General features: G+C 38.4%; 1 protein-coding gene across 1 annotated transcript in view; it reads left to right on the forward strand.

Annotated features, from left to right (window-relative positions):
- LOC122796778 (macrophage mannose receptor 1-like) overlaps positions 1-13,648 on the forward strand; it is a 2,090,270-nt gene that overhangs the window by 1,943,436 nt on the left and 133,186 nt on the right. The window contains exon 28 of the mRNA XM_044065506.1: positions 6,802-6,972. Coding sequence (XP_043921441.1) covers positions 6,802-6,972 — 171 coding nt within the window. The remainder of the gene's footprint in view (positions 1-6,801; positions 6,973-13,648) is intronic.

A 13,648-nucleotide genomic window follows, 5' to 3' on the forward strand; every position in this document is an offset into this window, starting at 1 on the left:
CAATATATTTATTTATTTATTTTTTTGAAAAGATAAGGCAAAAACAGTAAAAAGTACACGTAAAACAGCTTTAAATGACTACAAGCGATCAGAAGAGGCTATCACACTTTAGTGTGTAGCCTACAACAGTTAAACAATTTATTTAAACAAAAAACAACTTTTTTAAAAGTGCAGGCAGTCAAATAAGTATAATATGTGAAAAAAACAAGATTTTAAATCACAATAAGTGCTGGAAAATCAGTGTTTAGGTGGAAAACAGTTAAGTACAGCAAGAAAATACAGAAAACTGATACTCAATCACTCCAAAGTCTCTCTTTTAAGCTAGAAGGCTTATATCAGTTTAAGGCTTTCTAGTGCTTTCCAGTAGGTTAGTTACAGGAAAGATGGGAAACAAGCGCAGATGTGATCTTTTAAACCAGAAAGTTGAAAGCGATGGACAACTTCCCAAATGGTCAATAAACTACAATTCCTGGGCCAAGAACCACTCCTCTTGTGGTAGACAGGCTACCTAGTACTTACCACTCCCACTGATAAGCTAGAAGGCTGCACTCCAACACAAAGGCTTGGGGGGCTCAGAAGCTTACAAACAGTCCTGGATACAGCAAATCTGTACCTGGACTAGACTAGTTACAAGAAAGGTGGGGATCAAGCACAAACACGGGCTTTAAAACCAGAAAGTTGAGAGAGATGGAACAAAAATTGCCCAAACGGCCAAAAAACTACAGTTTCTGGGCCAGAACCACTCCTCTTGTGGTAGATAGGCTACCTAGTGCTTACCACTCCCACTGATAAGCTAGAAGGCTTCCCTCCAACACAGAAAGGCTTGCAGGGCTTAGAAGTTTACCAACAGTCCTGGATACAGCAACTCTGTATCTGTACTAGGCTAGTAACAGGAAAGGTGGGAAACAAGCACAAGTGCAGCTTTTAAACCAGAAAGTTGAAAGAGATGGGAAAAAAACTGCCCAAATGGCCAGTAGCTACAATTTCTGGGCCAGGAACCACTGCTCTTGTGGTAGATAGGCTACCTAATGCTTACCACTCCCACTGATAAGCTAGAAGGCTTCCCTCCAACACAGAAAGGCTTGGGGGGCTCAGAAGCTTACAAAGAGTCCTGGATACAGCAAATATGTACCTGGACTAGACTAGTTACAGAAAAGGTGGGGAACAAGTGCTAACGTAGGCTTTTAAGCCAGCAAGTTGAAAGAGATGGAAAACTGCCTAAATGGCCAATAAACTACAATTTATGGGCCAAAACCCACTATTCCCATGGTAGATAGGCTACCTGATGCTTACCACTCCCACTGATAAGCTAGAAGGCTTCCCTCCAACACAGGAAGGCTTGGGGGGGGGAGGCTCAGAAGCTTACAAAGAGTCTTGGCTACAGCAAGTCTGTATCTGGACTAGATAAGTCACAGGAAAGGCAGGAAACAAGCTAGGATTTTTTTTTACAGAAAAGCAGCTAAAACAGCAGAAAATACAATTCAAATGCATTGCAGGCTAGCACACATATTTCAATATTACAGCAAATACAGTTTAATTAAATGCAATTAAATTAACAAATGACTAAAAAACAAGTGCAGAAGGCATTAAATTAGAAGGCTACTAACAAGCAGTAATACGTGCAGAGTAATAACAACTGAACAGATAGCCCGCAGAACAGCAACTAAGACAGTTACAGTAAGAGCAGCTGAATATATATATATATATATATATATATATATATATATATATATTTTTTTTTTTTTTTTTCGAGGGAGGGAACACAGCAGGATTAAGAGGCTACAGGGATTGTCCTTCTCATATGCTCTCTTTGTACACAGTAGGAGTGCCTGAAATCAAAATATGATCTCACTGCACTCAGTTGACTGAGCAAATGAGATAAGCCCAGAAGGAGTATCCAAATACAAACTTACAAGAGGGGTGGGCAGTTTCAAAGCCACCAAGATTAACACCAAGACAAGAACAGGGAGGGTGGGTGAGAGAAACACAGTGGAGACACAAGAGACAGAAACAATACAGCACCACTATAAATAATAGGCAAGTGTATAAATACAACACAGTGCAAGTAAAAGTGGCAAAATGTGTACTTATCAGTTTGAAATAGATTCCAACTCTGCACAGCAGGTCTATCAGCTTTCCAACAGTTCACAGAAATGCAATCTGTATTGGAATTACAATGAAATACACCTCAGGCAATGACTAACAGCTAGGATGTGGGCTGGCTCAACAAGCCCCTCCCTGAAACTAGCCTGAGCCACCCTGAGAAAAAAACACAGCGGAGACACAAGAGACAGAAACAGAAACAATACAGCACCACTATAAATAATAGGCAAGTGTATAAATACAACACAGTGCATGTTAAAGTGGCAAAATGTGTACTTATCAGTTTGAAATAGATTCCAACTCTGCACAGCAAGTCTATCAGCTTTCCAACAGTTCACAGAAATTAATTTTATTCAGTCATTTCCTATTCCTAATCCATATTTTGTTTTAGCAAACACAAGTATATCATCCATATATGTCAAAGCAATTAGTATTACCATCTCCTTTTGCATCACATATTTTGTGTCTTTCATTTCATAAGCTACTTCATTGCATTCATCATCACTGCAAAAATATTCCACTTGTGGTGCATCCTCGTCTTATACCACACTCCATGCGTATATCTTTACTCAGCCACACATTCACTAACATTCTCACTCTGTTATTCTGATATGCTGGCATACAGAATTCTATTACGTATCCCATACTTCTCCATAATATTCCACAAAGCATTATGTCCTCCCGTATCAAATGTCTTACTATTATCACCTACCATAAACTTCATACATTTTACTTATAACATCATCTACAATTTATCTCACAACCCATAACAATTCTCAACATCCCTTCTTTTTTATCCCATATACATTCTTATAAAATACTACTCATCCTTCCATTCTCCTCTTTTTAAATTCTCATGAAAATGTATTATCTGTATTATTTAGAGTGATGGGTCTCTAATTTTTATTTAATTTTTTCTCATTTTTCTTCCATATATACTTTAATATCCTTCCACATTACTCTTTATTACCAAAATGTTCAACCATTCATTCAGTACAGTTACAAAGTATCCTCTTTGCCATTCAATTAATTTCTAGTACATTATATACTCTATCATCTAGGCCTGATACAGAATCAACATTTAATTTCCTAAGTACTTCATCCACTTCACTAATAATAATTTATTTATCAGATTCTTCCTTTACTTGTTCCTTAAATTTCTTCACTTTCCATTCTCTCTTATGTTCCATCCTTGTACTCCTACTCATATTATCCATGTGCTTTACTACTATATTTACAATTTGGTCTTGTGTTCTTTTTACCTCCCCTTTTACTTTTTTTTTTCACTTCTTTCATTATACTAATGTACCCCTTTACTGTTTTACCTAAATATGTAGACACCTCCTCCGTTCTCTCCTGTAAATACTATTGATGTTTAAACATTAATACTTTAAATCTTTCTGATTTATTTTATACATTTCTTTTTCTATATCATAATACTCTCTTGTATTATTCTCTAAATTTTCCAATATATTTATATAAAATGTCCCATATTTCACCTTCTGTTTCTTTCTTATATCATCCTGCCATTGAAAAAATAACACTTCTTTTTTAAATTCAATCCACCATTCAGACCGTTTTTTATGGAAGACTTTCATGGTTATACGATCCTTCCATAACTGCTATACTTCCCACTCTTCAATTTCACACCATACTTTCTCATTTATTATTTTTGTTCCCTTTCCTATTTTAATATATTCCCTTTCTTCTATAACCCTTATCCATATTGTTAAATTGTCTTATAAACCCATCACAACTATATCGCCATCTGGTACCCCCAGAGCCTTCTGATAATAGAAAATAATCAATTTCATATCCAAGTGCCCCCCTTCTGTAAGTCCATTGCCTTTTACTCCATACAGCTAATTTACCAAATTGTTATTACTTTCTGTATTTTTTACATCTTGCCTTTTCTTTTTACATCTTCATCTTGAATCATGATTAAAATCTCCTGCAATTATAATGTTTATGATGACTACCACATAGTTAAATATTTAATTAAATAGATTCTCTCTTTTTCCTAGCTAGTTGTATATATATATATATATATATATATATATATATATATATATAATTTTATAATTCTATAAACATGTTCTCTTTACCTCACAGTCACAACAGTTACATTTTGCATCCTTACCAATGTTGAATCTAGTATTGTCACTGTTTCTTTATATAAAACAGCCACTCCAGAACAACTTTCACTTCGAAAGTCCTATTTTATATTCCCAGACTATTTTTTTTTTTCATCTGCAGTCTTTCTTCACTTGCCAGGAGTCTTACATCATCTAACACAATGTCAACATCCACATCATATTTTGCATACCATTCTAATATCTCGATCCTTCAAACAGAGCAAATAATATTATTGCCATTTACTAAACTACTCTAAAATCATTGCTTTTTTTTCTCTTTAAGTTTAGGAAAAATATTTTTAGATATTCATTTTTGTATTTAATTCTTTCCCCATTTAATATTTTTCTGGTTTTATGTACAAGTAATCCTTGATCATCAGAGTAAGATTTTTCACTGGCTAAAACTTCAGAAAAATTCTTAGTGTTGATCCCCTTTCTTGCCCTCTCTTCCTGCATGCAAACCTTCTCCTCCCCCCATATATTTTCTTTTCCTGTAGTTTCTTTTTCATCTAGTTCACTCACTCCCTCAGCCTGCTTTTGTTTGTCCTCATGCATATTTTTCCCTTACTACTTTTTCATTATTTACTGTTTGCTCTTGACAGTCCATCCAAATGGATCCCTTTTTTTGCACATCCTGCATTCATCTACACATTTTTTTAATGTATATCATTTCTACCCACACTGGTTATATTGTACATCATCAGAATCATTTATTAAATGAGAAAAGTCCCCACAAATAAAACATGATTTAAGCTGGCCAACATATCATAATGTCCCTGTATGACTAGCCACAAACATAACACTTGACAAGTCTTATACCATGTTTTTTTCACATTTCAAAACAGCTTCCAACCTTTACCTTCCATTTTATAAGTTTCTCTCACTCTCACTCTCCTCTAACTTTTACAATATCAATAGTTTCACACAAACTCCACATGCATTTTAATAACATCTTCTCCCAGTTCATCAGTTCTAAATTGCAAAGTAACATTTTTAACATTTAAGTTACTACAAGAAAACAATTAATTGTTCCACGCATAAATGTCCTTTATCTGGCACAGTTCCAAAATTTCATCAGTCCCTCAGATGCCCATGTTAAGTCACATAAATTCTCTTTCCCTATATGTATGAGACCATATTTCTTGAGCTTTAACTCCCAAAACAGCTACCAGATCAGTCCGTACATAATAACTGTCTATGTCAGTCTCATTTTTTGTTCTTATTCTCACATTTGGCCCTCACTTATTTATAAACACTTTTACTTACAGTTTGTTGCTACTCTCATTTTTACCTGCTGTTACTGCTGCATGGGTTTTAATTGTGCATTCTCTGCTGCCGCAAAAATCAAACTGCTTCTCAATTTGTTGCTGATTTCCTCTTTTACTCTGTCACTACTACGTACATTTTAACTGCTGTGTTCTCTGCATCAGTTCTCATCAATTGGTTCTACTTCTGCATTACCAAAAAAGTTATTTGCCATCCCATCCCATAGTAGTACAGTTACCTGGATCATCCTTTTCAATTATTTTCAACAACAGATCATCCATAAGCCTTACTGACACCAGTTTTATTTGTACCTCTCCAATAAAGTTTGCTACTTCATTTTCCACTGAGGCAGCTAAATTCTGATCATTTGTTTCATCCACCATACAAGAATCTTCATCTCCATTCTGATTCTTCATATAAAATAAAATTTCCTGGAAATTCTCATTTTCTGCCTGTAAGCTCTCCATAGCTTTTTCTCTCCTCCATCATGCAGCTGCTTCCCTTAGACAGCGTCCTTGTTGCTGTAGCAGCCTTCTGGCACCATCTAGTGGTTCCAAAGAGGAAAGAGTAGAGAAAGTTCCCTGGTGTCATGGCCAAATTTACCCTAGTAGTATAAATATCACCTCAAGTTTTTCCTTAAAAGAGGCCAATAGACTAGTTGGACTAACCCAGTGATGGAGAATCTTTTGTGCCAGGAGCTTTTGAAACACCAAACCCAAAATAATTCAGTGCACTTTGCATGAGCAATGAATGCAAAAGCATTGTCTTTGGTAACTCGGGTGTTGGTCATCGCTGACATGTCACCCAAAACCTTGTGGCGTGTGTCATCTTTGACAAGTGTGTCATAGGTTTGCCATCACTGGACTAACCTGTTCGACAAAGGATAAACAAATAAATAAATAAATAAATAAAAAATTATGGCAACAGACTCTAGCTCTTGTTGACTATACTGCCAGTCAGACTTCTTTTTTAATCTAGTTCATAGTATTGACATATTAAATCACTTTTGTAGTAAAGTAATATCTTAGAAAGTTTCAGCTGTATTGAAAGGAAATTGATGTGAATAGCTTTTTTTGACATTTCTACTTCTAGCACCATCATTCATGGTAAAATGTGATTTATTCATTCACTGTACCATAGACAAAAATAACTGCATACCTGCTAGTTTTAATTGCTTTTGAATTGCTGACTTAAATTTTCCAGTGCATGGTATGAGGTATGCCTTCCACTGACTGACTTAAGCTTTAAAATATAACGTGAAGCTTATTTTGTGTTTGTTGCATTTCTTTACTGTAAGGTGAATGGCTATGGATGGACAGGTTACCTGTGGACCTAGTGAACTGGGAAAGTGGACAGCCATCTGGAGAAGGAGATGATGATGACTGTATTGTGATCCACACAGAAAAGGGGACTTGGTATTCTGTCCGATGCTGGCATTACTTTGGATATATTTGCAAGATACCGAGGAGTAAGTTGCACATTTAAAATAAAGTATAACTTTGCAATCTGTACATCTACTCCATGTTTCCTTCTGCTATCCCTGTTAGAAAAGATAATGACATGCACAACAAATCATGAATTCTTTGTACTAAATGTAATACAGTGAGATGGTGACCACCACCAATGGCTTTCAGTTCATTTGAATTTAGCTGCTCAATGGTTCACTGAGGTAAACACAATAGTGTTGGAGTAAGCACTGGTAAATTAAAGTCCCTTTTTAACAGTTTCATTCTCAGCTGGGTGTCTTCATGTGAAGAATGCAAATTCTCCCTTTGTCCTTACAAGTTTTTGCCCCCAGGGCGATTTCTTCTCATATCACAAAGACTTGCTGTAGGTGAATTAGCAATCCTCTAAATTGTTCATGGACATGCATATCTTAAGTGAATAGTTGAGTGAGTCAGAGAATCAGTCAGTCAGTGAGCATGTGCATGCTGTGATTGATAGATTTTCACATCAGGAATTGTTTCTCTACCTTACGCACAGTGAGTGCCAGGATAGGCTTCTGCTCCCCATTGTCCCTGAATTGGAATAAGTTGTATTTAGAGCACAGACATGTGAATGAAGAATGTTACTGAGAAGTTCAGCAAAGCAGATGGCTCAAAATACAATGCATTAGTAAAATGTTTTACTTGTCTATTTATCTATTTATTTATGTTTTACTTGGGAAGGATGTTTATGCACTGCAAAAAAATATATATATATTTTTTTAAACCTGAGCTGTGAGATAATAGTGATGGTCATGTTGGGAACTGGTCCAGTGTTTCCAGTCACAAACTATACATTATACCAGTAATTCTAGCATTCTTTCAAGGATAATTTTCCAAAACTTTGCATGCAAAGTGGATGATTGTGCATATATCCCATACATAAAACACACACACACACACACACACACACACACACACACACACACACACACACACACACACACACATGCTCCATGTGACATCTGTATGTTCTCAGTTCATTTTCATAAAGATTATCTATATATATATATATATATATATATATATATATATATATATATATATATATAAAACATATCCCTTAGTCAAACTCCCTATTTATTGAATGCCTATTTGTCGACCTCTTTAGTCAAACTCCCTATTCATCGAATGCCTATTTGTCGACCTCTTTTTGTTGAAGTTATACTGCAGCAAATGGACATTTCAGTGAAACTTTTCCCAGGGATAACCAAAGGTCGGCCAACCTAGCGATGTCAAAAAACTGTAAAATTTAAAACCTAACCAGGTGGGGGTGCTACACCACAACACCCCCACATCAATATACCAAGTCCAAGATTGCACTACAGTGGGGAAAAGGGCAACTTCCAGATGGTGGCCTACTGTTGGTTATCCCTGGGAAACTTTTCACTGAAAAGTCCATTCGCTGAAGTGTATCGTCAACAAAAAAGGGTTGACAAGAAGGTATTCGATGACTAGGCAGTTCAACTAAGTGAAGTAGACCCATACATGTGCATATATATATATATATATATATATATATATATATATATATATATATATATATATATATATATATATATATATATATATATATATAGGTCTACCTGAAAACACCAAAAGTCCACAACGCCAACAGCGAGAACACCGACACCGAAAGATCGACAACGGAGAAGACCAAAAATTGAGAATCCCATCACTGAGAACACCGACATGTTAAGGTAAGTGTGTGAAAGGGATGGATGCTAGGGTAGGGTGTGGGTCATGTAAGTGTGCGATAGTGACAGACTTGAGAGTTACGGGTGGATTAAGTGAGTTAGGGTTAGGGTGCGGGTAAGGTAAGTGTGCGATAGTGACGGACCTTAGAGTTAGGATTTGGGTTAAGGTTAGTGCATAGATAGTTGTGTATGTAAGGTTTAGTGTAGGTTTGTAAGGTTTTTGGTGTGCTTGTGTTGTGTGTATGTTTTTTGGGAAAGGTATTTGTTTTGTTGATTGTTGGGATTGTGGTTTGTCGGGCATGTGAAGTTTTGTGTTTTTGAACTTTCGTTTTTTTCGTGTCAGTTATTTCGTTGTCAGTGTTTTGGCATGTCGGTGTTATCAGGTAGACTCATATATATGTATATATATATATATATATATATATATATATATATATATATATATACACAAACACACATATAGGTTCATAGGTTCATAGGTTCATAAGCTGGTGCTAGGCTATCAGCCCTGGGGCCTATACAAGCCTAGCCATAACAATTCCCTGGCTATTTCTTCCCAGAATATTTACTTCCGTGGTCCCCTGTTTAGCAGGTAGACTGACGTAACACCCCGGGGTGAATTTTTTATCTTCCATCCAATCGTCAAGGTTCATTTTGAAGAGGGCCAAAGAGGCATTCAGCTTGACATGTATGGGCAGTCTGTTCCAGAGTATGGGGAGTCTCTTGGTCAGGAACCTAGCCCTCCAGCATGTTTTGTTCATTGTGATGACCATGTTTAGATCCCTGAAGCGTGTAGCTCTGAGGGATTGGGATTTCTTTAAGTGTAGCATGTCCAACAGCACTGGGTTTGACATGGCCTTGTACGTTAAGCAGAGATCGCCTCTGAGTAGGCGATATGCGACAGAGTATAGCTGGAGTCTTTTTAGATGGTCAGCATAGGGAAGCTGCTTTAGGCCTGTGATTCTTTCAGTGAGGTGTTTCTGTGGCCTTTCTCAGTTGTTGCAGATGTCTAGTGAGGTATATACAAAATGGGGCATTGTATTCTATAATGGGTCTAATAAGAGATGAGTACAGTGGAACAATGACCTCCTTTTTTCTGGATGAAAAGCCCTTAGTGATGAGGTGTGCCACATAGAAGGATTTCCTGACTGTTGTGGCTATGTGGTTGTCGAAGGTGAGACCACTGTCCACCTGTGTCCCAAAGTCCCTTATCACACTTTCAGTGTTAAGTGTACTGCCACTTATGTGGTAATTTTGGGTACATGTTTTTTCCCAAAGGGGATAACTATACATTTCTTCGCATTGAGCTTGAGCCCATGGCTCTGGCACCAAGCATCTGTTTCTGTAAGGCCCTTTTGTAGATATCCACTTCATTTGGAGATTCAATAATGGCTCCCAGTTTGCAGTCATCTGTGAACTTTGTTAGCCAGAGTCCCTTAGTGCTGGCCTGTACTTCAGAGAAGTAGATGCCAAACAAGAGCAGTCCCAGGCCTGAACCCTGAGGTACTCCATTTGTCTGGAGCTGGATTTTGAGTTGGCTACTTTTACAGTGTCAGTTCTGTCAGTAAGCCAGTTGGCAACCCATCGAGTGATTAATGCCCAGCTTAGTAAGTTTATCTATGAGTGGTGGATGGTGTTGAAGGCCTTGTTGAGGTCCAGATAGGCTGTGTGGACCACCTAACCCTCATCCACGGCTCTGGAGACTGATTCAAAGAAGTCAATCAGGTTGAGGAGACAAGATCATCCCTTTACGAAACCAAACTGGGTGGTCCAGTGTTTGAAGGTTGCCAATGTCTTTGTTTATAAGTTCCATGATAATGAGTTCCATGGCTTTGCAGATCAGGCTTGTCAGACTGATGGGATGATAGTTCTTGGGACCCAAGGTGGCTCCCCCCCTTGAGGAGTGGGATAACTGTAGCTGTGCACCACTCAGTGGGCAAGAAGCCTGAGGTGAGGCTATGATTAAACATGACACTTATGTGAGGTGCCAGTTCATTTTGTAGTTCATATAGTACACAGCCCGGGATGTCGTCTGGTCCCATGGATGCTGTATTCTTAGCTTTGGAGAGTGAGTTTTTTACCTGTGTGGCCATGAGTACTGGAATTTGGCAATCTTTTGGTATTGAGATTGGCCCTTTAGGGGGTGAGAGGAGGGTAAAGTTGGCACTGATCGATCTGCCAGGATATTGGCAATATTCTTGTGATCAGTATATTTAATGCCATTCTGTTGTTGCTCAGAGCAGATCTGTGCATTGCCATTTAGATTCTTGACATAACTATAGAATGCCTTGTGGTTGTCCTTGGAATCGTTGGCAGTTTTATTTCCATAACTAGCTTTGGAGGATTTTATGAGGGATCTCAGCTTCTTACTGATGCCGGTAAGGGAGTTTTTTGCATCCTGGGATTTTCCTCTTTTCTGCAGCAGTTTCTTCCTTTTGTTGTATAGTTTGTTTATGGCAGGGGACCACCAGATTGGGTTCCTTTTTTTGGAGGAGACCATCTTGGTTCTGTTTGGAATGGCATGATTCATGCATGAGTGGATGTGCTTGTAGAGTGCCTTAGTGTAGGATTCAGCAGTTGAACTTTCAGTTCCCGTCTGCATGGGTGTCATGAAGTTTGTCACTTCTGATTTGAGTAGCATGAAGTTGGCTTTGGAGAAGTTTTTTATGGAGGTTTCCCTACTGAGGAGTGGGGGTGGGATGTGGACGTCAAGGGTGATTAGCTTATGGTTAGACCTGACCAAAGAGGGGGAGACCACTGGTGTGGAGCATTGATCTCCCATGTTGGTAATGACCAGTTTTAGGATATTTGAGCCCCTGGTGGGACTATGGATTAGGTTGGTCCAGGGCATTGGAATTTATGAATTCCAAGAACCATCGGGCAAAGGTGTTGGTACCCAAGTAGTTTTCCTAATTAATGGCAGGGTAGTTGAAATCATCCAGTGTTAGGGTGTTTGGTTGTATCTTAATATTATCTAGTATGTTTAGGAAGGTGCAGTGATAATCTTGGGGCATGATGGGGGATCTGTAGCAAGCTACAATTTGGATTAGAGTCTTAACTAGTGTTAGCTTCATCTGTAGAATTTCAGATGCATTTTGTTGGGCAACTAGCCTGGAGGTGTGAATATCCTTGGTGAATATGGACACTCCTCCTCCTTTAGTGCTTTGGTCCTGGTGTGGTGGCTGAAAAGTGTGGTAAGAGTTGTAGCCTGGTATTGCAGGGGTGCTCTCTAGAGCCTTGAACCAGGTCTCAGTTACTGCACAGATATTGATGGTCTCCATTTTTAGGAGTGCCTCGAGAGAGAGTGCATTTTGAGGTTTAGACTTCTAGCATTAAGTAGCATTACCTTCAGATTTTGCATGCTTATATCTGTTACAGTGGTGGTTTTGTCCTTTGAGCCTTCCCTAAAAAATGCACTATAGGGGTGGCAAGACTTAGCCAGTAACCTGAATCCCAGGGGCAACAGGTGCAGACCATCTCTGGCAAAGCATCATGGTTTGTCGATCATGTCATCCCAGGCAGACAGATATTGGAGCCCCTTTGAATGACACCAGAAACATAGCCAATTGTTGAAGTCAATCATTTTGTCCTTATACTGTGGTATCATTCTAGGCAAAGGCAGGATACTGCTCAGGGCTAGGGTCATACCTGCCTGGGCCACATGATCTGAGACCTCTTCCATGTCTCTCTTCATGTAGTCAAGGGAGGTACGTCTCAAGTCATTCACTCCAACATGGACAATGACAGAGTTGTATTTGTACTTGTTGTGGAGTGATTTGAGTGTATGCATTATGTGGTGGATCCTGGCACCCGACAGGCAGCTGACAGTAATTTTCTCCTTGTTCAGCCTGGTGAGTGGGACATCAGTGTGCCTGACTATAGAGTCACCTATGACTAAAGTGTTGGGTACGTTGTCTTGCCTTAGGGGCTATTATTTGGTGGCACACTGGTGTTTTGAGCTATGTGTCACTTTGGTTGTGATTGGTGTTTGTTTGCGTTTCAGCTTCAGAGGTGAGGTCCTTGTTGCTTGGGCAGGTTAATATTATGGGCCTCCACATAAGTGGGTTTAGTGTTACTATGTGTGGATGCTGGTGCCATGACTTTTGAAGGGCTATGTGTTGCTTGAGGTGTAGTGCACAGTCTAGCACAATCTTGGCCGGAGAGAGCTTTGCTTCCATTTTGGCTATGTAAGTGCATCTCTCACAGATCGTAGTGTTGGGTGGTAGGAGGAGAGGGGTTGTCTGTGTACATGAGGCAATTGCTGCATTGTCCCAGTATGCCCAGATTCACCAGATGGACAGGAGAAATCACCGGAAGCTGATCCTTGGACATGCCTGGTTCGGTGTTTTTTTTGTAAAGTATAAGAGCTGTTTTCCCTTTCCTTGGCAAGGTACTTTGCAATTATAGGCTGTTTAGTGCTGACGATTAATTTCTCCTTATTAACAAGGAAAATTGAGTGCTTATATCAGTTTAAGGCTTCCTAGTGCTTTCCTGCAGGTTTTAGAGCAAGTACTAGTCACAGAGATTCAGATTTTAGTGCTACTACTACTGAGAAATCAGCTAATTCTAAGGGAAAATTTGAAGAACAGACTTTCTGGCACCGGGAGTAGTTTAAAGTGCTAGACTAATAACCTAATAAAAGTGCAGGAGAGCAGAGAGCTAGCAGATCTAAGTGAAAAAATGAAGAGCACCGCTATGAAGGTTACAAAAAGTCCTGGATACAGCAAATCTGTATTTGGACTACACTAGCTCAAGGAGAGGTAGGCAACAGTTTTTATATATATATATATATATATATATATATATATATATATATATATATATATATATATATATATATATATATATATATATATATATATATATATATATATAGAGAGAGAGAGAGAGAGATGTGTATGTGTATGTGTCTGTATATGGTTGTATCATGAACGGTAGAAAAGACATAAGGATGAACATCTAA

The sequence above is a fragment of the Protopterus annectens genome, chromosome 3.part0 (assembly GCF_019279795.1).
Source record: "Protopterus annectens isolate FY-2018-M chromosome 3.part0, PAN1.0, whole genome shotgun sequence".
NCBI classification, from domain to species: Eukaryota; Metazoa; Chordata; order Ceratodontiformes; family Protopteridae; genus Protopterus; species Protopterus annectens.